General features: G+C 43.8%; 1 protein-coding gene across 6 annotated transcripts; it reads left to right on the forward strand.

Annotated features, from left to right (window-relative positions):
- The first annotated feature begins 321 nt into the window (after window positions 1-321).
- FHIP1B (FHF complex subunit HOOK interacting protein 1B) lies at window positions 322-23,382 on the forward strand. Of its 6 annotated transcripts, none has more exons than XM_012786560.2 (12): window positions 323-453; window positions 9,887-10,214; window positions 10,342-10,980; window positions 11,331-11,489; window positions 11,680-11,766; window positions 11,973-12,140; window positions 15,729-15,808; window positions 16,016-16,221; window positions 16,627-17,406; window positions 19,796-19,974; window positions 20,134-20,296; window positions 22,860-23,382. In XM_012786560.2, exons 2-12 carry the CDS (start codon window positions 10,077-10,079, stop codon window positions 23,219-23,221), a joined length of 2,961 nt encoding a protein of 986 aa, XP_012642014.1. In that variant the 5' UTR covers window positions 323-453; window positions 9,887-10,076; the 3' UTR covers window positions 23,222-23,382. The 6 variants fall into 6 exon arrangements, with proteins under 6 accessions (XP_075858342.1, XP_012642014.1, XP_012642017.1 ...); XM_012786563.3 differs by having other exon boundaries at window positions 16,016-16,179; XM_012786562.3 differs by having other exon boundaries at window positions 323-442; window positions 16,016-16,179.

Consider the following 23,382-nt stretch of genomic DNA (forward strand, 5'->3'; position numbering starts at 1 on the left):
CCTCCTTCGGTCCCGCCTTCTGCCCTCCGGTTCGACCTTTCCTTCCCAGGCTCCACCCGGCCCCCGCGGGCCTCCGCCTCCCCAGAGGTCTTCCCCTATGACACGCCGGAGTCCTTCTGAGGGGCGGGGTTTACAGCACGAAGGGGCGGAACCTAGGGGAGAGGCGGTACTCCTCCCTCGGAATGGCGTCACGACCCCGCTCCTTCGCTCGACCGTTGCCAGGAAACAAGCGTCGACGCTCCAGTTTTGGCTAGGTCCAACCAATGAGCTGGTACGCCATTGCCTAGTCGTGCGTCGCTGGGCGGTTACGTGTGGTGCGCTGGGGTGCGGGCTGCGTGTGGCGCGGGGCGGGGCGCGGCTGGTGAGCTTGAGGAGCGATGGCGGCGGCCTGAACTCACCTAGCAGCGCTGTTACGACCGGGCCTGGCCAGGGTCGGCGTTCTGTGAGTGAACGGTACTCATGGCCGGAAGGCCAGAGGGGCCATGGGGGAATGCGGGACTGGGAAATGATGGCATCGGGTTTGGTGACTTGTGAGGGAACAGGGTGAGGGGCTGGCAGGTGGTGAGGGGCAGGTTGTGAGTGTCTAACGTAGCGGAGCAGGCTGAGAGCCTAGAGGTGAGTGGACAAGTACAGGGCTGGCTATATGAGGGGCTCCGATGCCTTCCTAGGGGCCAAGTTGAAGGGACTCCTGAACACTAAGGGACTGGGGCTACTGAGGGTAGGGGTGAGGGACAGCCCTACCATCAGACTGAGGGGTTCAGGTCTGTGTGAGGAGGGGAAGAGTAAGGGCGAAGGCGAGAACTTGCGGGGTGATGAATTGGTGAGAGAGTTGAAGGCAGGGCATGAGAGTAGGGAATGAGGATTGTGAGACTTGGATAAGGGTGAAAGGTTGGTTCTGAGGCCTCCTTCGATGGCCTGACCTGCCTAGTGCAATAGTTTTAGACTAAGCAGGGCAGCTTGGCTGGAAGTGTTGTGCACTTGACACCCCTGCTCCTGTGAACTCTACATATTTTGTAGTACAAAACAGTGAAGCCTTCATGGGCGATAGTGTAATAACCACAGTGATGAAAATCGTATTTGATGTGCAGTTTTCAGAGTAATCACTGGAACCCCAGTTCCCTCAAGTTCCTTCTGTAGACTGCGTACTTGAAGGTGGGCCCTCTCATGAAGGTTTATGGCTATGACTCCTTAGTTTTGTTTCTCTCCATCTGCTTCTGGACAACCTTCCTCCACAGCTGCTACTTGCCTGTGCTGAACTGTGGGTCTTTGGATTGACCACTTTTAGTTGCTAATTCTACTTTCATGGAGGTCACATGGTTAGTCACATACAACACTATATTTTGGCTCCCACCAAGATGGCCTTACTGTTTTTTTCTTATAGTTAATTTTTTTTGAAAAAAAATTACTTTATTGAGATAAATTTATGTACAGTAAACTGCTCATATTTAAAGTGTACATGTTTGATGAAACCATCACTCTCAAGATACTGAGCATTTCTTCTCATCCTCAAAGTTTTTTCCTAACTCTTTGCAATCATCCCTCCCTCCACATCCTGTAATTGGGTTCACTTTATTAGCATTGTACAGATCCCCTTCGCCCCACCAACTCATATGCACATGGAAAGTTTGAAAATCCTGGAAAGTTAGATTGGCTCTCAGTAATGATGGCCATGTTCACACTGTAGAGCTGAGACATCTTGACTCTTTCTAAACTCAGGAAGAAATTAGGCCTTTCTTATCCAGACCATTCCCTGAGAATTAGGCAGCCTCATTCTCCATTCTATTCCAGAAACTCAGCCTCAGAACCAACTGTTGTATCCTGTGGTATGTTTTCATTGCTTCTCTCTGGAGGCCAAACAGGTCTCATACTGGTGGAACCCTTGGCAGCCTGCCAGTCAGAACCCTGTAAGATTCCATTCAGAGTTAGAGCAGTGGTTCCTAAACACAGCCAAGAACCTGGTCCATGATAAAGTTTTCATCTATCCAAGATAGAAGGAGAGAAATAAAGACAGCTTAGTGAGTTTTTCTTGAAGATAAATTTATCCTAAGATTATCATTCCTATTCTTCTGGTGTTGAAATGTTCTTTCACTGATGAAATAATGGTGACAGTAGATAGTGGGTTTTTATAAAATGGTCTTATTTGCCAAAATAAAGAGTGACAACCTATTTCAGTTTTTAAATTAAAAAAAATTATTTCTACTGGTTTATGAACTCCAGAAATTTAGAGTGATGATGGTGTGGCTGTTGTATTAGGTTGAGGAAGCATACATTCATAAAGTAATTCTGTATAACTTCTGACATCTGAACAGCATTCATGTTCTACATAGCAATTTCAGATGTTACTGGATTTACATAGATATCTTATAGGCAAAAACAAGAATTCTCATTTTATAGATGAGGAATCCAATTCAGAAGCCAGAGATCACATAGGCATAAAATGGCAAAGCTGGACCCCAAATTTGGTTCCCTGAGAGTGAGGGTAACTTGGGGAAAGAAGATTTGTAACAGAGAGTAAAGGTGATGTAGGAACATTTTTTTATGATTTTTTAATTAGTTGATTTTTAAAGGAGACTGAGGGACTTAGAAGGGATGAGGGTTATGTTTAATACTATGGCAATAACATTGGAACAGTTACACTTAATACTTGGATCACATCCTGATAGTGGATCACATCATGATAATGATAGGATGAATCAAGTCAAATGTCAGAGGGTTCTTAGGGGCTGTCCAAATTCTTCATTATGTTGGAGAAAGCACTGGATTTGGTAAGCTTATTCTTTGCTGTTGTTTGCCAAACTCTTTGTTGAAATAGTAGTGCATTACATGTAATGGATTTTGGTTAATGACATGTAGCTGAGTGGTAGGTCTGAGTGGGTGAAACAGATGAAGATGATGATGTTCAGGTAGCAACATGTTTAGGAGGCTGTGCTAACCATTTATTCCATATCTGTTGTGTGTCAGGCACTTCGTTAAGTGCTGGGAGAACAAATAAATTTATTCATATAGTCGTTTATTCATTCAGCAAATACTTAATTGAACATATAGTCTGCCCTTGTTATACTCACGTTTTATGGGATAAGAAGATAAGTAAAACATGGCCCTGAGGTCTCAAGGAATATTCAGTCTAGTTAAGAGTGATAGACACATGAAAAGATAATTTCAATTTAGGAAGAGAATGTGAAATATTAATAGAAAAATATATCATAATGAGGTGATTACTTCTCTGTATCTAGTTTCAGTCTCTCCCTGTGTTCTAAACATATATACCTATTGATCTACTGTATATCTCCACAGGTATCTGAAAACTAGTATGTCAAAAACAGAACTCATTGTCTTTGCCCAACAACCTGCTTTTGCACCCATATTCCCCATCTCTTTCCAGGCAAGGATTTCAGTGTTATCTTTCATTCTTTCTGCTCCTTCACCCCCTGCATTCAATCAGTCACTAAAATCTTAAAATGTTTTCCTTTCTGTTATCTCTCTTATCTTTATCTCCATTGCCACATCTTTACTGTCAAAGCTACAGTTTAGCTCCTCCTCATCTCATCTGATTTATTTTTTAACAGTGTCCTATCTTTTTTTTATTTTTTTTATTTTTTTTTTTTGTTCAGTGATACTAACAGTGGTATACAGTGTCCTATCTTAAAACTTGCTCTTTTCTAGTCTATCCCTAGAATGATCTTTCTAAAAATACAAATCTGATCTTCGAATTCCTCTGCTTAAAACCTTTTGGCTCTTTGTGTCCTGTAGGACAACTTCCAAATTCCTTAATAGGGCATCATTTGGCCTCAACTCACCCTCTCCAGCCTCATCTCCTGCCTCTCCCTACTCAGTGTTCTAGCTTAAATACATTGTTCACAGTTCCCTAAAAACATGTTACTTTTTTGAGCCTTGATATCTTTGCAGTAGCTGTTTCCTCTGCTAAGAATGCCTTTTCTTCTCTGCCCAGTGAACTTTCCTTATCCTTTAGGATCTGGTTCAGTTTTACCTCTTCTTTGACATCTTCTTTGTTACTCTCACACAACAGGGGTAGAGATAACCATGTGTGACATGAGGATTCACTATTGTAAAGGGGAGTTACTGTGTGCTAGAGGTTCACTTTGTGAAATGGAAGGGCTCACTGGAGTCAGATAAAGAGATCTCTGCAAGAAACAGAGGTAGTAATGGGGGGAAGGGTGGGAGTGAGTTGGAACTATACCCTGATATCCTATTTGTCTGAGGGATGGAAAACCAGGGGAGAATATGTGTAAGCTGAGCTCTAGATTGGTAGGCTCCTATTAGGTGGTGGGGTTTTTTTTTTTTTCTTTTCCTTTTGTATCCCTGTGAGGTTTTAATTAGGTCTTTCTACTTTCATATTTAGTGTAACAGATCATTTATGCATCAGTCTTCTTGCCTAGGAAGGGCCATTGTAAGGAGAGATAAACCTCAGAACTTTACTGACCTGTTCTTGGAAGATCATTTTGGTTTCTTCCTGTGTGATATAGGTGTTGTTGCAGATATATCTCTGCCCCCAGCTCCCTCCTTCTCTTTGCCTCTCCCAGGGCAAAGGTTCATAAGTGAGGCTGAGGCACTTCCTGCCCTTTGTCTGTGGTTCTGAGGTTGGTTGACAACACCTTGCTGTGTATGCCTTTAAGGCTGTATTCTGGACCCTAAGGTGAGTGCCTGACCTTGGCCATTTGTGAGTCTGAGAGATCAGCTCCTCCTTCCCCTTTTTACCCTGTGACTGAGCCTGAAGGTGAATCTGGGAAGAGAAGGGGTCTACTTTTTTTTGAACTTTACTATAGGAGGAAAGAGCACCATAAGAGGGTGGTGATTCCACCTTCTTTGTCTTGTTCTGAACTTTTCAGAAAGTCTAAGTAGATGACAGGAACACTAAACTATGGCCTTCTTTTATGATTTTGCAGTATGTGAGCAGGGCCCAGATTAAGTGTTGGCTTTTGAGTTTTGAGATGCTGATTCTAGTGTGGCTCTTCTCTTTGAGGTCTTTGAAAAGGGATTGGGGGATGGTGAGAAAAGGTTCTAGATGCCAGTTTTCCTTGGGTCTGTGAGCAGTGCCCTTGGTTAGTGGAGCAGTAGAGCAGCAATAGGCATCCCAGGTATAGTGAAAGTTGAGAGCAGTTTGTTAATGTTTGGAATTGAGTTCCAGAAGCTGGAGGCAGTTTAGTTTGGGATATCTTAAAGCTTTCATTTGCTGAGACTATATGCTTGGCCTTTCTTCAGCTCACTGAGGTATGTATGTGAGGTAGGAAGGACAGACACATCAGAGCAGTTTCCATCTCTTCTCAATCAGAGATATGGGTACCTGGGTCAAACAGGATCAGTGCAGAGGAAAGGAGGAAAGGACCTGCTTTACAGAGGACCTGCTTTATACCTAGAGTGCTACATAGGTTATTATCTTTATTCTTAAAACTAGCAATACTTATTTTATCAGAAATTTATAGATGAAGAAACTGTGGCTCAGATGTTTGCAGTGATTTATTTAAGATCACATACCTGGAAAATGGTGGACTGAGATTCAGACCTTTGAAGTACTCCAGAGCTCAAGCTTTACCCACTACTTTGTATTATTCTTGTTTGACCATAGAGTCTCTATTTGTTTTCAATCTTCAAATGGGATATGATTGAAAAAAGTGTTCTGTAAACAATAATACTCTTTTATCAGTCAGACTCCTTGCAACTTGTAGATGGCTCAATCTGGGTTTGAGAAGAGTTTAATAAAGGAACTATATTTACAAAGGAATGGGCATGGTTTAAAGAAACCGACAAGGGATGGTGCAGTGTCCCAGGGCTAATAACAGTAAGAGGGACTAATAACAAGGGAGAGTTCTTACCACTTTTCTCAACTGTTGGCCTTTCCTTGCCTACTTAGGACTGCAAGTAGTTAGACAGATGGATAAATGCTTTTTCCATAGCATACCTGCTGCTGATAGCTGCTAGTCTCTGGGAATATGTTTGATGGTTTTTAGGAAACCATGTGTGAAAGACTGAACATCCATTCTCGGCTCTACTGTCTTCTCATCTTTTCTCCCCCACCTCCATTCACCTGAGTAAGTGAGGAAGGGAAGGTGGGGCTGGAGTGGTGGTAGATGTCAGCTTCCTTCTTTTCACTTTCAGATTTAGCTGAAGTGGCCCTCATCCTTTGTTTATTGCTATTTTCTTGCTTTCTAAGAGAAAGTGGTATACCTCTTTTTCTCAGACAATACTTGATTTTTCTTTCAGTTATCCTTATCTTATTTATAACCTGTCACTTTCTTCAGACTTCTTTTCTCACTTGACAAATATCCTTGAGGTTCCTCATTCTAAAACAAAACAAAAACAAATAATAATAACTCTTTCTGTTGACTCTCACTATCTCAGCTTCCAGCTTCTTTAAACTATTGCCTTATTTTATCCTTTCCCATATCACTGACTTTCTGAAAGTGTGTATTAGTATACTTCTTTGAATCCTATTTATTCTTTAACTAACTGCTTTCTTAAATTTATTAAAAACTTGATTGCTGAAACCACTGGATCATTTTCAGTCTTCATTCTATTTGAACTTTCTATTGAGCTATATACTGTGGGCAACCTTCAGTTTCTTGAAACTTCCTTTCTTTGATGTCAAGATCATCATTCTTTCTTGGATTTCTCTTTCCCTGTCTGGCTACTTTCACAGTCTTCCTTAAAGACTTCTCCTCCTTTGCTTTCTTAAATCCTGGTGTTCCCCTGGATTTTACTCTTAATTCCTTTCATGATCTGCTGATCTCCTTAGATAATTCCATCTACTTCCATAGCTTTATGATACCTATGAGCAAAGGTAACTATTGCATTTATATTTCTACTCTTGATTTCACTCTTGAGCTCAAGTATGATATTTTTGCTTGCTTTCTGGACATAATGAATATCCTGTAGGTGTTGCAAAACTTAACATGTCCAAAACTATACTCATCCTCTTTTCTAAAACACAATTCCCTTTGTTAAGTGTTTGTAGTCTGTTAATGGCATTATGTTTTACTGAGTCTCCTATACTTCCCATTACAGTCTTCTTTCATACTATTCATTTGCTAGGTCTTTTTTCTTTTATTTTGTGACTAATTTAAATCTAGAGGCAGATTTTCTGCATTTGCATCCCAGCCTTTCACTTACTAGCTGGCTCAGGTTGGGCAATTTATTTAACCTCTTTGGGTTTTGATTTCCTCATGTATAAAATGTGGATAATAATATTTGTAGGGTTTTATGAGGTTTAAATGAGCTACTTCATGTATTAATAGTTCTTAGAAGGTAGCATGGCATGTAATAAGTGCTCAGTATATGTTAGCTGCTATAATTATTATTAACTCAGCATTCAGTTCCATAGGATTTTTGAGTACAGGCACTATGTTGGCACTGGGATTTCAAAGAAGAATGAATAGGTCTTCTTATGTCAAGGAGCTTGCTATTTATTGGCAGAGACATTACAGATATGAATAATTTCAGTATTACATGGAACATGTTAAGATAGAGGTGAACCTCAAATTTATCTTTTCTAATATTGCTCTTACTACCTTAGTTCATGCCATCACTTTTTAATATGAACTATTGAAACAGCTTCTTATAAATTGTCCACTGCCATCTGTCTCTCTCTGATCCACCTCATACTACTATCCAACATATTTTTAATGGCAAATCTGGTCTTGTCATTTCCTTGTTTAAAAGCCTTTGTCTCCAGGGTGTCGATAGATAAAGCCCAAACTCTTCAGCATGATATTGAGTTATGTTTATAACCTTCACCCATATTTACCCTTCACCTCAATATCATACCTCTTGTCTCTGAGTATTCTGTGATTAAGCCACATTGAATTTGCAACTGTTCTTTAAATTTGTCATGTTGTTTCACAGTGCCATATTTTTGTTTATACTGTTTGTTTTTCATATGAAGAAAGCCTTTCCTTCTGCTCTCTATGTAACCGGTATGTCATTAAAGATCTACCAAAGATCTATCTATTCCAAAGATATTACCTCTTTGGAATCCTCTTACGGTGCCCTAGGCAGAGTTAGTTCCTTTCCTTCATGCCCCCATGACACTTTCGTAAATACCTCTATTTACAATATTTGTTGGAGTTTATGTTTATGCTCCCTTCACTGTTTATACCCTTCTTTGAATTTCCAGTGTTACTTAACATAGTGCCCAGTACTTTGTCAGTATGGATGTACATTGAGTTATTAAATGAGAAAGCCTTGCCTGCTCTTTAGGACTACCCCACCCCCGTTTAATAAGACTGTCACCCATCCTACACAGGCTTCCTTAAGCATAGTTGCTACCTGCTTTTAGTTATGAGCTGATAATTGTGTGAGAGAGTGTCTGAATGAAAGGGGATGTTGGTTAATATAACTTTAGGGCAAAATGTGGGGCTTGTGCCAGGTCTCTGAGTTCCTTTAGCCTTTGTTGAGTATATAAAGAGGAAGGACAATGAAACCACACCTTTCCTCTCAAGGTTTTATGCTTGTAAAAGACAGTACTGATGAGGGGGTAGTAGCTGTGATGGTCAAGAAACTATGGCTTATGGTCTGGGCCAAAAGCCAGCTATTTTGGTGCTTTTATCCTTTCTCTTGTGCCTTATCATATCCCTGGGAGTGAGTTTGAATGCATCTGACAGGAGTATGTGCTATATGTGTATATGGGAATGTGTCTGTGTGTTCTTTGTTAGAATGAAAATAGCTCTACTCTTTTGGTTGGCTCTGAATTCTACCTGTTAAGCATATTCAATCACTTAAGGGTCTATTTGCCCATCTCCCAGAGGCTACTGGGTAGGTTTCTAGGGAAGGACATGTGATAGGAAGAAAGAAATTTCTTCCTCATTTATCCCAGAAGGTTGGAGTCAGATTGAGACTGAGTTTCTTGATTGTTTGTTCATTCTTTCTTTCATTTACTCACTTAAGCATTCATACATCCAGGAAATATTTACTGAGTCCCAAGGTACTATTCTAACGTAGGATATACAGTAGTAAATATGACAGACAAACCCTGCCCTCAAAGAGCTTACCTTTTAGTTGGGAAGATAGACAAATGAATAAACCAATGTATAATTTTAGATTGTGAAAACTGCTAAGAAGAAAGGGTTAGGAAGCTAGAGAGTAAGGTGGGAAGATGTGCTATTTAGATAGAATTGTTAAAGCCTCTCTGAGAAGATGGCGTTTGAAAAAAACTGAGTAATGAGAGCAATGTGAGAACAGGAGAACATTCAAGGCAAAGGGATCAACAAATATTCAAGAAGGCCTCTATGACTAAAGTATGAGGGAGGAGGAGAATGGTGGAGGTTATACCGATTAGATTATTTAGGCTCCTAAAGGCCCAGGTAAGAATTTTAGATTATTAATACTAATGTGATAGGAAATTATTGGAGGGTATTCAACAGAGGAGAGATAATAGAGATAATTTAGGTTTTAAAATAGAGATAATTTATGTTTTAAAAATATCACTGTGGTTGTTGTGTGAAGAATAAATGCTCAAGGATGCAGGAGTAGAAGCATGGAGACCATATTGGAAGCTACTGCAATAGTGAGACATGTTTTGGGCATAGAGATGATAGAGTTTGTTGATGAACTGGATATTGGAAGTAAGGAAAAGAAGAAACAAGGGTGATGCCCAGGTTTTTGGCCTGAGCATGTAGATGAATGTTGGTATTATTTATTGAAATGGGGAAAGTTGGGGGAATAATAGGTTTGGTGGCAGAAATCATGAGTTCTGTTTCTTGTCTAAACATTAAAACATGTCAGGTGCTGTCTCTCTGTGTGTGTGTGTGTGTGTGTGTGTGTGTGTGTGTGTCTGTGAAGTTTTCAGCAGAGTGATAGTTCTGAATTCTTCCTGCTAGGGAATGGAGAGAAGTGAGCTTCTATTTATCTCTTCCATTCTCTCTCTTTGAATTAGATTTGCAAGTCTGGATTGGATAGTGACTTCTGGGTTTGCCATCCAGCCTGGTATAACCTCTGGCTCCATGACCAGTTACTGGCTCCTACAGACCGGATGAAGCAGACTGGAGACACAAGTGGAGAAAGCCTCCAGCTGGCAAATCCTCAGAGTGTAGCCCTCTGGCTGCTGGCCCTGCCCAGCCTGCCTCATGGAGAGGATGAACTGGCTGAGCAGACTGGCCTCCCGGGGCCCTGGGCACCGTGTATCTCAAGGGGCCAGTCTGCAGACCCCTGTCACAGCTGATCCTGAGACCTGCCTCATGGTCTTCAAGAATCACTGGTCCCAGGTAGGAGAATGTCTGCCAAAGATCCCAGTCAGCTGGCCACCTGAGTCTTCCTAACCTGTATTATCACCATCCCATTTAGTCACCTTATCAACTTAGATTCCTTCTATCTTCTGTCCTTTTCCCTCAGGTGGTGCGAATCCTGGAGCGGCAGGGCCCTCGAGCAGCTCCTGGGGGTGCAGATGATCTCAGTGCTGTGCGCAACCACACTTACCAGATGTTGACACTGCTGGCAGAGGATCGTGCAGTTGCCTCAGCCCCCACAGGCCCAGGGCCTCTATTGGAGTTTGCTCTGCGCGAGGATCTGCTGACCCGTGTGTTGGCATGGCAGCTGCAGTGGGATGAGCTTGGGGACGGGGTCGAGGAACGGCGGGCTGAGCAACTGAAACTATTTGAGATGCTAGTGAGCGAAGCTCGCCAGCCACTGTTGAGGCATGGTCCAGTTCGTGAGGCTCTGCTCACCCTACTAGATGCCTGTGGCCGTCCTGTGCCCAGTAGCCCAGCACTGGATGAAGGCCTGGTGCTGCTTCTCAGCCAGCTGTGTGTGTGTGTGGCCCGGGAACCTTCATTGCTCGAGTTCTTCCTGCAGCCACCACCTGAGCCTGGAGCTGCTCCCCGTCTTCTCCTCTTTTCTCGCCTTGTCCCTTTCGTCCATCGCGAGGGCACCCTGGGCCAGCAGGCACGGGATGCCCTACTTCTGCTCATGGCTCTGTCAGCTGGGAGCCCCACAGTGGGCCGCTACATCGCGGATCACTCTTACTTCTGTCCGGTTAGCACCCCCTGGCATGGGGGGTATGGTATGGCATAGAGACACTGGATAGCACCTTCCTATCCAGGAGATGTGGGAAAGCTATTTACCAGGGCAGTACCAATCCAGTACTTCCTGGATTTGAAAGCAGCCCCTTAGAGTTGGAGTGGGGATGAAACATGGGCTTAGATAGTTAGAGCAGGTACTAAGGCTCTTTGTGGGCCAATATTTCTAGGTGAGGTTTTGGCACATTGGGTAGTTAAATACCTGCTTTGGTAATAGCCCATACCCCTATTCCCATTAAAACTCTGGATTAATAGCTCCTCTGTCCCACTTTTTATATTGTCTGAACCTTTGGTAACCTTTCCTAGGTGCTGGCCACAGGTCTTAGTGCCCTGTACTCCTCACTGCCTCGAAAGATTGAGGTTCCGGGGGATGATTGGCACTGCCTGCGACGGGAAGACTGGCTGGGAGTGCCAGCCCTTGCACTCTTCATGAGTTCCTTAGAGTTCTGCAATGCAGTCATTCAGGTAGGACTGGAATTCCCCAGGGGTCATCTGTTTCTTGGTCATTCTAGGATCAAGGGCCATGGTGGTGCATTCCTAGAGTTGCTGTTCTGCCAATTTGGGGGTAGGATACCTACCTGTATTGTACCATTTTACTGCCTTCCAAATAGTGATCTCTTTATAGTGCTCCCCCTTCTTTCTTGCACTCCTGTAGGTGGCTCACCCCCTGGTGCAGAAGCAGCTGGTTGATTATATCCATAATGGGTTCCTGGTGCCTGTCATGGGCCCTGCCCTGCACAAGGTGAGAGTCATGGGTGGCAAGGCGGATTAGGAGCTAGGCTGCAGGGTGGTAACCTCAGTGCCAGGACCAATGTGGGAGGCAGTAGGTGGGGTAACTGCTCCCTTTTTCCTGTCTGCTCCTGATTCCTCCTTAGAACCTAGGGAAAATGACTCAGTGTCTGTGCAGGGAAGCCCTAAATTTCCAAACTTTCCCTTCCCTTCGTCCAGACCTCTGTGGAGGAGATGATCGCCAGTACCGCCTATCTGGAACTTTTCCTACGGAGTATCTCAGAGCCTGCCTTGCTCCGTACCTTCCTGCGATTCCTGTTGTTACACCGGCATGACACCCACACCATCCTTGACACCCTCGTTGCCCGTATTGGCAGCAACTCCCGGGTATGGCCCTTACCTCTGTCTCGGCTTACCTGGGTGAGCCATCTTCTCTCTCTGACCTTTGTTCCAGAAGGATGTTTCTACCCTTCTTTGACCTTTGTCTCCAGCAGTCACTTCAAAATTAGGTGGCATTTACTTTCTAGCATTAAATTTTTAACCATTTTGGGTACAGATTTTAATCTACTTTCCTGCTTTTATAATACATGAATCTAGAAGACAGTTACCTTTCTGTCTAACTTTGGCTCTTCATATGACTATAGGTTTTGCCACTGTGCCACGCTTATAATGTAGCATTGGCCTGAGGTTCATTTCAGCTGTTTATCATTCTGTAGACTGTGATGTGTGACTTGAAGATCACTTTAGAATTTGTGTCTGCTTTGATAGATGATCCAGTGGCTACTGATGTGCTTACTTTCTTTGTCCTTTGGATTTGCTGTGTCTGAACTATAACTTGGGGCACTCATCCACTCATCTACTTACATTCCTTCCTCCTAAACATTTTTATTGAATGTTTACTATGTGCCATATTGTTTGCTGTTACTGGGGATATACTGATATGCAAGGTAGACTTTGTTGCTGACTTCATGGAGCTTACTCAATAGAGAAGATAGACAAGCAAAGACATTAATAAAATAATTACAAATTGTGGTCAGTGTTATGAAAAAAAACAGTGTTTGGAAAATAAAAAGTGGTCAAGGAATACCTTTTTGAGGAGGTGACATTGAGCTGAGACATAAAAGTTGTGAAGGAGTTAGCCTGTTGATCAAGGGGAAGAACATTTTAGGCAGAGAGAGCAGCATGCAAAGGACATCAAATGGGGGAAGAGCTTAATGACTTGAGGAAATGAAAGGCCAGTGTGACTGGTGGTGTAGTGAGCAAGGGGGAGAAGGGATTGAGATGGAAGTAGAGAGGCAGATAAGATTCAGAACATGCTTTGCCTGGTAGACCACAGTAAGTAGTTTGGATATTAATCAATAGAAATGTATGTGAAATGGGAATAAATAGTTTCTAAGTGATAAAGACCTGAAAGCTTTCTAGGAAAATAAAGCATTAGGTTAGCCATGGACTTTATGGCATTTATTTTGGCTCTGGAACCATTTTTGTTTCCTTCCTTTATTACAAATAGTTGAAGTTCCTTGGATCCTTGTATTTAAAACAGAATTTCTTTGATCACCAAGGTTCTAGAAAACTTCTAGATAATTGATGTACCTGGTAGTAGAGTTCCAGGTCAGTGAGGTCCCTGGATAGCTATGTTTTATGTATGTGCAGTTTCTGAATAGGTAAATTAGGATATAGAAGAGATATTCCAGACTGGCTCTGATTAGATCAGTGTTTCAAAACCAGGAATACTTCAGAATCACCTATGGAGCTTTGAACATGACAGCAACTATTAATACAACAACACATTCTTAGCTCTACATTAGATCTCTTGAATTATAATCTTTGCTCAGGGCATGTGTATTTTTAAAATGTTCTAAAAAGTAATTATAATACATCCCTTAAGTTAAGATTTATTGTTATAAACCAAGAGGGAATAGTTGTCAAAGCTTTAATTTTACAAATATATCAAAAAGTTTTATTTCTCATTATGCTAAAGTTAGACCATGGTCTTATATCTGTTTGGACTTATGGATCGTCCTATTCATGTATAGATGGTTGATTTTCTTCTTGAGCTTGGTTTTTTTCCCCCTTTGTGTCAGCTCTATTCATCTTCCTTTCATCTTAATCTTATCCTAACTTTTTAAATTCTCCCTCATTATCTTTAGTCCTTAGTACCTATTTCTATTAGTCTCCCTTCCATTTGGTTCCCTGGTCTTAGGAGCCTTCTGTGTTCTTGGGTGTTTCTTATTGATTTCTGGTTCTTAAAGGAACCAGATCTCTTCCAGTGTCAAGATGCCCATGTTAAACATGCAGATGCTTTTCTTCCCAGTGTCTGGTCCTTTCAAGCTTGACTCTTTGGCTTGCCTTTGTAACTTATGTATAGCCTGTCTTTTGTGTCTTGAAATGAATTATTCTGTACTCTCTTAATGTATTTAGTTTCCTACTGCTGTCATAAAAATTACCAACCTTAGTGGTTTAAAACAGATTTATTATCTTACAGTTATGTAGGTCATATGTCTGACATGGATCTCACCAGGATAAAAATCAAAGTGTTGGGGGGACTGTGTTCCTTTCTGGAGGCTCTAGGGGAAGATCTGTTTTCTTGCTTATTTGTGTTATTGACAGAATTAATTTTCTTGCATTTGTGGGACTGATATCTCTCTTTTCTTGCTGTCACCTGAAGACCATTGCCAGTTTCTAGAGCAACCAGATTCCTTGGCTCTTGGTCCTCTTTTATCTTTGAAGCTAGCTAGCAATGATGGTTTGAATCCCTCTCATGCTTTAAATTTCTCTTCCTTTTGACCCAGCTGGAAAAGGGTCTATGTTTTTAAGGAATCACATGATTTGATTGGGCCCACCTAGATAATATAGGATAATCTCTTCATCCCAAATTCCATAATATTAATCACATCTGCAAAGTCCTTTCTGCCATATAAGGTAAATATTTACAGGTTCTGGAGATTAGGATATGAACATCTTTGTGATATGAACACTTTTCTACCTACCTACTTTTCAATGAGTCTGAATTTTTTCATTGCTAGTTAAAGTGATCATTTAAGATAGCCTGCTGAACATCCATGCTTTTCAAAATGTGCACTGCCGTTTCATCTCTTTTCTACTTAGGTGGTTGACTTTTAATTGTCCCACAGTCATTTACCAAATAATGAACATCCAGACTATGTGGGTAGTACCTTAGACTAAGACCCATTAGTTCTCTTCAGGGAGCTCAGGTTGTCTAATATACTTGCCATATGGGAAGTGTAGAGAAAGTGCTATGAAGGATTTTGAGGAGTGAAGGAGAGCTTATATGTGTCTGTTTTGTTTGCCTAGCCAGAGATGAACTTCCCTTCTCCCTTTCCTAAAACAAACAGTTTCCCCTGCCCTGAACCCACCTCCTTTTTCCTTTTCCTGTTAGCTGCCCTTGAGCTTTTCTTTATCCTACCTTCTGAGAGATATACTGGTATTAGAGAGGTGACTCAGACTCCATGTTCACAGCTTCACCCACTTCCTAGTTGGGATTCTTCCAGGTTCCCTCTGGTTTCTTGTTGGTAGGCATTCAGTTACTTTGTTACTACAGTCCCTGCTGACAGGCATTCACTTAATTATCATGTTGCTGTTGTCTCATGTTAATCATTCACTCACTCACAGTATTTCTTAGTGTGTCTTTTCATAGATTTTCATTCAAGTATTGCTAGAGTCTCTGCTGACAGGTATATATAGCCAGAGAGTGTGCTGCTATGTGTACGGTCGATAGAAATCCATTAGGTCGGACACATGGTTCATCCCTATCTGTGAGTAATGAAGTCTTGCCCACAAAAATCATATGATCATCTAGTTAATACTTGAATGACCAGGACTGGTACACATTTCTTCCTCTAGGAGTAGGTTTGGCCTGGGACAGGGATGGAGGGTGGGGTTCCCATTTGTTGAATAGCTTGGAGGATTGAGCGCTCTTATAGTGACTCCCTCCTTTGTCCCCCACTTGCCCAGCTCTGCATGGTCTCTCTGAGTCTCTTCAGGACCCTTCTGAACCTCAGCTGTGAGGATGTACTGCTGCAGCTGGTTCTCAGGTACCTGTGGGGGCAGGGCTGAGGGATGACTGACTCAGAACTCTCAGGGCCTTGTGAATTGCTGGGGTGATGGGTGGTATTGGGGTTGCTCATGAGTGTCCACATGGAGCCTGGCTTAGCTGTATAGTTCTGCTGGCCTGATGTTCTCCCAGGACCTATTCTTCCTTCCTGATTCACCCTGTGTCCCCTTTCTGCTGTCTTTCCCAGGTATCTTGTTCCATGTAACCACGTGATGCTGAGCCAGAAGCCAGCAGTGCGTGATGTGGACCTATATGGACGAGCAGCTGACAAGTTTCTCTCCCTAATCCCACGCTGTTGTCGTCACCGTGCCCCTAGCCCACCTCGTCCAGAGCATGCCTCATGGGCACGAGGTGGGCCTAGCAGAGAGACAGGGAGAAGGGAGGACATCACGGGTATGGCCTGGGTTCTGGGGGAGCCTAGTAAGAAGGTGGGGCTAGGGTGAGGGGAGGAAGGTGGCCATGCGTGGCTTTCTGTCTTTGGGGAGGTTGATTAGGGATCTTGCAAGGAAGATCCTTAACTTTACTAAAGAAATTTAGAGTGGGACTTTTGGGAAGAGCTGTTCTTCTTCTTCACTGTAGTCCTGTACTCTTCCTGTTTCCATTGTTTCTTTGGTGGTGGTGGTGGTGAGAGGGGGTGGTGGATGAGGATAACATTAATCTGGAGGTTAGAGAATCAGCTGTCTAAACAGGTTCCATATTTCTCTCCCCATTACCTTCCCTCTTAGTCTCCCTAGTTATCTTCTTTCTCCTTCTGGACCTCTGTCTCCTTGATTCCTCTTATATTTTTTTCCTCTGTAGGCCCTGGAAGCCCAAGTGTTGACTCCTCTTCTGTGGTGACAGTAACCCGGCCCTCCACACCATCTCGTCTGGCTCTCTTCCTGCGGCAGCAGAGCCTGGGTGGCTCTGAGTCCCCGGGCCCAGCCCCTCGCTCACCAGGGCTTGCTGCATCCCCAGCTTCCAGCCCTGGCCGACGGCTTAGCCCTGCAGAGGAGCCTGGTGAGCTGGAAGACAATTACCTGGAGTATCTGCGTGAGGCGCGCCGTGGTGTGGACCGCTGTGTCCGAGCCTGCCGTACCTGGTCTGCCCCCTATGATGGCGAGCGGCCCCCTCCTGAGCCCAGTCCTTTTGGCTCCCGGACTAAGAAACGCAGCCTACTGCCTGAGGAGGACAGGAACAATGTGGGGCAAGGAGAGGAGGAAGAGCTGGGGAGTAGGGGGCTGGCTGGAGTTACAGGGGAGAGCCCTGGCCACCTGCCCCCTTCCCAGTTCAATGGGGTACCAGGACCATGGCATGAGGGTGCCAAGAAGGTTCGTCTGGTGCCACAGGAGGGAGCTGGGGAACTGCTAGAGGGCATCTCTGAGGGCATGGCAGGACTAGAGGGCTTTGGGCAGGAGCTCCGGGAGCTGGAGGTGGCATTGAGCAATGGGGGAGCTAGCTCAGAGTCTCCCTTAGAGCCTCCACTACCTCTTGAGGAGGAGGAGGCCTACGAGAGCTTCACCTGTCCCCCTGAGCCCCCCGGCCCCTTCCTCAGCAGCCCTTTGCGGACTCTCAACCAGCTGCCAAGCCAGCCCTTCACTGGTAAGCTACTTAGCCTAGGCCTTCTCATTTGTGTACTCTTTGCATGTTCTCAACATGTTTGTGCTGGTTTCTGAGACTTCTTGGCCATGTCATTTCTGTGTACTTGCTTAACCCCTCATCCATTCTGCTTGGGTCACTTCCAGATACATGCCATGTCATACTATGTCCCTATGTCTGTCTGTATGTCTTTCATGCTTGTGCTGGTTTGAGTATTGACTTAGATATGAGCCTTGTGTGTCTTATGTGCATGTTCCTCCTGTTCCCCTAGTCTGGCTGTGCCTTGGGATTTGTGATTAGGATAGTCTGTGTTTGGTGAACCATAACAATTTTTATGAACTGTATGGAAGATATGGGTGTTATTCTGTATGAGAGGCACCTGTAAATCCTTTGTTCCATGCTATTCCTACCAGTTTATCTGTCTGGGTTTTGAGTCTCCTGTCAGTTCTCCTATGGCCCAGTGTCAAATCTTCTGGTGCTTTCCTCTCTACTCAGCTCCTTCCTTCCTACCTCTTCAAAGGAAGACCCAATTTTAAGTTTTTCCTGTCCACTCTCCCTGTTCCTTCTTGGTTGCCATGACTCCCCAGTAAGACTATTTAGAGAATTATGGTTTGGTTAGTAATAGGGTGAAATACCTCTTTGAGGGAAAATGACAGAGCTTGACCTCAAGCTTTTCAGCTGAGTTATTTTGGACTTTCAGGGATGGCCCTGGAAATAGACCCAATCTGAGTGGGTGGGCCAAGTCCTCTTTGTTGGCCAGCCTAGCCCTCTTCTGGCTCTAATCCTTATTCTACACTCCATTCTAGGAAAACCAAAAAAAAAATCCAAAAACATACCTCTGGGAAGCAGTGTAGAGGCTAAGGCTAAGACTGCAGTATTTGGATTAGGCATAACTTAAGTTAGTATCCCATGTCTGCCATTGGTGCATATAAATCACTTACTATAATGCTGGCACATTGTGAGAACTCAGCAAGTGGTAACTTTTCACTAGGATTATCATCTCTGGGTACATGGCAGATTTAAGTTGACCAAGGCAGCCACCCACCTTTCAGTTTGTAGTCAAGTTGTCATGCCTTGATCAGTTCATGTCCTGACTGTGCATGGGATATGCTGGCCATCCTGCTGGCACAGCACCAAGGCTTCTGCTCTGGAGTAATGCCAACTCCCTCTTCTTGAAGATTATGGAAAATACATCTTAATGTTTATCTAGTTTCTCATCTGCTTCTTCCTGCTTAATACCACTAGGAGGTATTGTGCAGGTTTTACCACAGTCTTGAAGTATTAATTGAAGCTCCTGTCCTTTTTCTTCATTGTAAACTTATTTGAGCTTTTTGAATTGTCTCCTGCAAGAAACTCCCAGGAAATGAGAGGAATAGAAAGATAAGAAGCTAACACTAGTCATGTGCACCTGGAGTGCATGATGTTTTAGGATCTTTTTCAGAATTCACTGCCTTCTGCCCTTCATTATTCTTGTCTCAATTTGTAGTACAGTTCTTAGATACACTCCTTTTCCCCTGATCAGAACTGTGGTGGTTCCAGAGTCCTAGTGCTGGTGATCTGGCTTAATTGAAGCCTGTTCTCCAAGTAGTTAATGCTAATTAATCCCTTCTGTTATCTTAAGAGTCTGTTCTGAATCAGTTTTCTTTGCCCCTGAACTAAGCGATCTTTTTACTATATATTCTATTCCACCTTCTTGGTTCCCAGCTTCTGAAAGACAGAGCTATGTCTTCTCTGGCCTCCCAAAGATTTCTCCCCTGAAAATTGGCTCACATAGTCACTTTCTTTGTCTTGTAACACGTTCTTCTTCTTTCTGACCAGGTTTAGTGTTCTTCTATGTCTTATGTGGAACCTAAATCTTCTTTTTGGTCTTAATCACTTTCTCTGCTTATTTGTTCTTTTGTTGGGCCTCTTGGGTGAAGGTTTTTAAAAATGTGAGAAATATGTAGCTTATGGTTATAATTGAACACTTAACATTTGCTAGGTCTTAGGCTAAATGTTTTATATTGATATCACATTTATCTTCTTCATCACCTTATGAGGTAGGTATATTTTCTTATTTTACCAAGTAGGGAAACTAGAGCTTGGAAAGTTTTGATTTATCCAATAAAATAACTAGTAAAGGGTTAAGCTGAAATTTGAAAGCGGACCTCTGTAACACCAGAGCCTAAGATCTGGCTCTTTGGCTTGAGTGCGTATAAAGCTGGCATCTGGACTCTTATGGGTCCATATGGTGTCTGCCATCTTATTTCCTCCAGAATTGCTAGTCATGGGATATTTAAACATACCTAAATAATTTTCATCTAGTGTGTTTGGGGGGTCTCTTGTTTTTGGGAGGAATGCGTGCAATTTGCATTGTGTTCAGGCCTTGTATCCTTGTGCCCGCCCCTCCCAGGCCCCTTCATGGCTGTGCTCTTTGCCAAACTCGAGAACATGCTGCAGAACTCCGTCTATGTCAACTTCCTGCTGACGGGGCTGGTGGCCCAGCTGGCCTGTCACCCCCAGCCCCTGCTCCGCTCTTTCCTGCTCAACACCAACATGGTCTTCCAGCCCAGTGTCAAGTCCCTGCTGCAGGTGTGCGATGCATGCATGCATGGGTGCGTCCAGGCTCCATGGTGGGCCAGGCCCGCAGCTGGAGTGACCCTGGGTGGGCTGGGAACAGGCTCAGTGGGACTAGAAAGGACTGTGTCAGACTAGAGCCACCCAGAAATGTCATGGAGTTGTGCTTCATAGGTGCTGGGCTCTGTGAAGAATAAGATTGAGAGCTTTGCAGCCTCCCAGGAGGACTTCCCAGCACTACTATCCAAAGCCAAGAAGTACCTCATTGCCCGTGGCAAGTTGGATTGGGCTGAGGGCACTGCAGCAGGACCTGCCCCCCGCCGCTCCGATCCCCTAGGTGAGGCCTATCCCATCACTACCACCACCACTACTGCCCCCCCAGCCCCAACCCTCCCTAGATAGTTTATTAGCCCAGGTTACTTGAGCTCTTATTAAGGGTGAAACTTTGTGCCAGGAACTGGAGAGTTGTAGAAAATTGAGTCTTAATATTTGTAGAACGTAATTCTTTTTATTAAGAGCCAACTCAGCAGTCACCAGCAAAAAATGCTCTAGGGTTTATGGAAAGGCAAGGGGATAGAGTAGTCTCCAGGCTGAAATATTGTTACAGTTTGGTAAAGGCCATGGCATTTAACATGGGCCTTGAGAGATGGGTAGGACTTAGGTAGACAAAGGAGTGGGAGGTCTTTATTCTTTTGTCAGGAGATATTCTGGACTATTTGGTTGGAGCAGGGGATTTAAAAGATGGGGGAACAGTTATTTGGTGGTTAAGCTGGAGAGATTTGGCCAGAACATAAGGTTCTCAGAGTAGAAATTGGGCTGGGTAGAAGTTGTGATAGTTTAGGCATTGAGTAACCACTGGAAGTTCTTCAATCTGTAAGTGGAGAGATGAGTATTTTAGTTCAGGTAAATTGGAGCTAGGGAGAAAGGGAGTCAGGAAGAGTAGTCAGAAGGCTTCTGCCATAATGCAGGTGTTACCAGGAAGGCTTCAATTAGAATAATGGAAATAGAAAGGAAGCATTGATGAGGTAGAAATGGAAAGGAAATATTGGCAGAATTTGGTGAGTGGTTGGGAGTATAAGGAATAAGGAAGAATTAAGCATGGCTGTGAAAGATCTTTCATTTAACAAGTATCTAAGCACTTGCCATATGTGCTGGGCATTGTCTTTGATACAGGGGATTCAGGGCAGTACAAGATGTGATTCCTGCCTTCAAAGAATGTAAAATCTGGAGAGTGACTAGAGGAATGTAATAACAGAGAAAGCAAGGTCCTGGAGGTGGCGAAAGTAATGGAATCTGGAGCACCAGAAAAGGATTAACTTTGGACAGGAAAAGGCTTTTTGTTTTTTCTTTCTTTGAGGCAAATGAGCGAGCAAGGAGGAAATGACTTGTGCCAAAGGAGTTGGCAAGTGCGGAGGGGAAAGTTAGAATTTCATGACGTCCTTTATTTGTTAATCAAAATACGAGGCAAAGTGATATGCTGAGAGCATAGATGAGAGCAGAAGTGAAATGGAGGCTTAAAGAAAAAAAATGTATGGGTTGGGAAGAGAGTACCACAGGGGTTATTGCACAGTTATGAAGACCCAGCCAGAGGTTCCTTGCATGATTTCCTCATGTTCTAGTACTGGGAGTATTTTTTGCTTCTGCAGTTCTGGCACTGGGGTCACTGTGGAGGGGCCAGTGATATAAGGGTCGATAAGGCATAGTCCAAGCCCTAAGCTCACAGATTAGTGTATGAGGTAGAAAACATAGAAAGAAATTATTAAAGCATGTTGGGATAAGGGCAAAATAGGAAGTCACTGGAAGGCAAATCAGATGAGGTTTCCCAGAGAGGTGAGGATAGTAAAATTAAGCCAGGGGGGATGAAAAAAATAGATCAGAATTTAGGGAGAGGAAACTATGGAAGCATGAAAAGCCTTCCAAGAAGGTAGGTGTGAATATACAAGCTAGTTAGGGTGTGGAGAGTTTGACAATAGATTGGAGTGTGAGCCTGGTTGTGAGGGGCTCTGAATGCTGAGTTTAATAGATCTGTATAGCATCTCTGTAGCTAATATTAGCGGTAGGGAATGGGAGCCATTATCACGATCTAGAAGCTAGAGTCTAGGTAGTGGATATGGATCCAGACCCAGGAATCTAGGAAGAAAATTAGAGGAGAGAGGACAATGTTTTAAATGGCTCATTTAAGGCTAAGCTGACTTGAAGTTGTCTGGTTGCAACCAAGGGGAGGGAGGCTTTGGTGGTAATAGGACAGAGACTGCTGAATGGTGGAGTGATACCGGAGAGCAGATCTTAGAGGGACAATGGAGTGTGACTGAAGTAAAATAGCCATGAATGATTGCATATGTGGCCCCTGTGGGTATTAAAGAAGCAGAGGATGTGGGTCAGGTGTTAGAGATAGGCGGGGAAGATGGAAGTAGTTGATTCTAGTTCAGGAGGGTGATGGAAAGCATGAAGTAAGGACATGTTATGGACTGAGGAGAAATAGCTTGGTGGTGGTAGGATAGTGACTGGAAAGAGGATAATTTATCATGGTGAGGGGGCATGGAGAAGGAAGGGATTTTGCCTGAGAATGAAGTGACTGAAGTGTTGACTGGTTAAAACTGAGACTGATGGTTGGCTGGGTAGGGAGGCTGGACAGAGGGGAAAAAACCTGGGCAGGCAGCATTTTGGTGTTAGAGTGAGAAAGAACCCTTCTCCACACTAGTCCTCAGAGTCGTCTTCAGGGATGGGACAGGAAATGGTACCTGAGGTTCATTTCTGGTCCATTTTGTTCTTTTTTCCATTCCCTCAGAACCCTAATGAAGAAGTCCAAGAACCTAAGGGGTGGGGGAATCTTCTTTCCCAGACCAAGGGATGTTGTTCCCTGATCCCAATACCTTCATGATACCCCTGTTTATTCCCAGTGAAGAGCCGGAGGCCGTCCTTGGGGGAGTTACTCCTGCGGCATGCACACAGTCCAACCAGGGCCCGGCAGGCGGCACAATTGGTCCTTCAGCCTGGGCGAGACGGAGCAGGACTTGGCCTAGGTGGGGGCTCCCCTGGGGCTTCAACTCCAGTTCTAGCCCCCCGGGGCGGGGCCCCTGAGCGCCAAGGTGAGGCTCTTCGAGTCAAGAATGCCGTCTACTGTGCAGTCATTTTCCCTGAGTTTCTCAAGGAATTGGCGGCCATCTCCCAGGCCCATGCTGTCACCTCGCCTTTCTTGTTGGATACTTCAGAGGAGGGATATGGGCCTCCCATCTCAGGCTTTGGGCCCCTCAATCCTTAACTTTCTTCCATGGACAATCAGGGACATGGGTGGCCTGGGCTGGGGCTAGGGCACAGGCTCCTTTTTATGCTTGGAGGCAATGGCAAAAGGACTTTTTAATTTATTTCAGATGAATGTTTTATGGAAAACTTGTTGCAATATGTATAAAAGGGAAATCTCTA

The sequence above is a fragment of the Microcebus murinus genome, chromosome 4, assembly GCF_040939455.1.
Source record: "Microcebus murinus isolate Inina chromosome 4, M.murinus_Inina_mat1.0, whole genome shotgun sequence".
NCBI classification, from domain to species: domain Eukaryota; kingdom Metazoa; phylum Chordata; class Mammalia; order Primates; family Cheirogaleidae; genus Microcebus; species Microcebus murinus.

Coding starts and splice junctions, on each gene's coding strand:
- FHIP1B (XM_012786560.2), top strand. CDS start 10,077: ATGGAGAGGATGAACTGGCTGAGCAGACTGGCCTCCCGGGGCCCTGGG. Junction 10,215..10,341: donor TCAAGAATCACTGGTCCCAG/GTAGGAGAATGT, acceptor CTTTTCCCTCAG/GTGGTGCGAATCCTGGAGCG. Junction 15,809..16,015: donor CTGCTGCAGCTGGTTCTCAG/GTACCTGTGGGG, acceptor TGTCTTTCCCAG/GTATCTTGTTCCATGTAACC.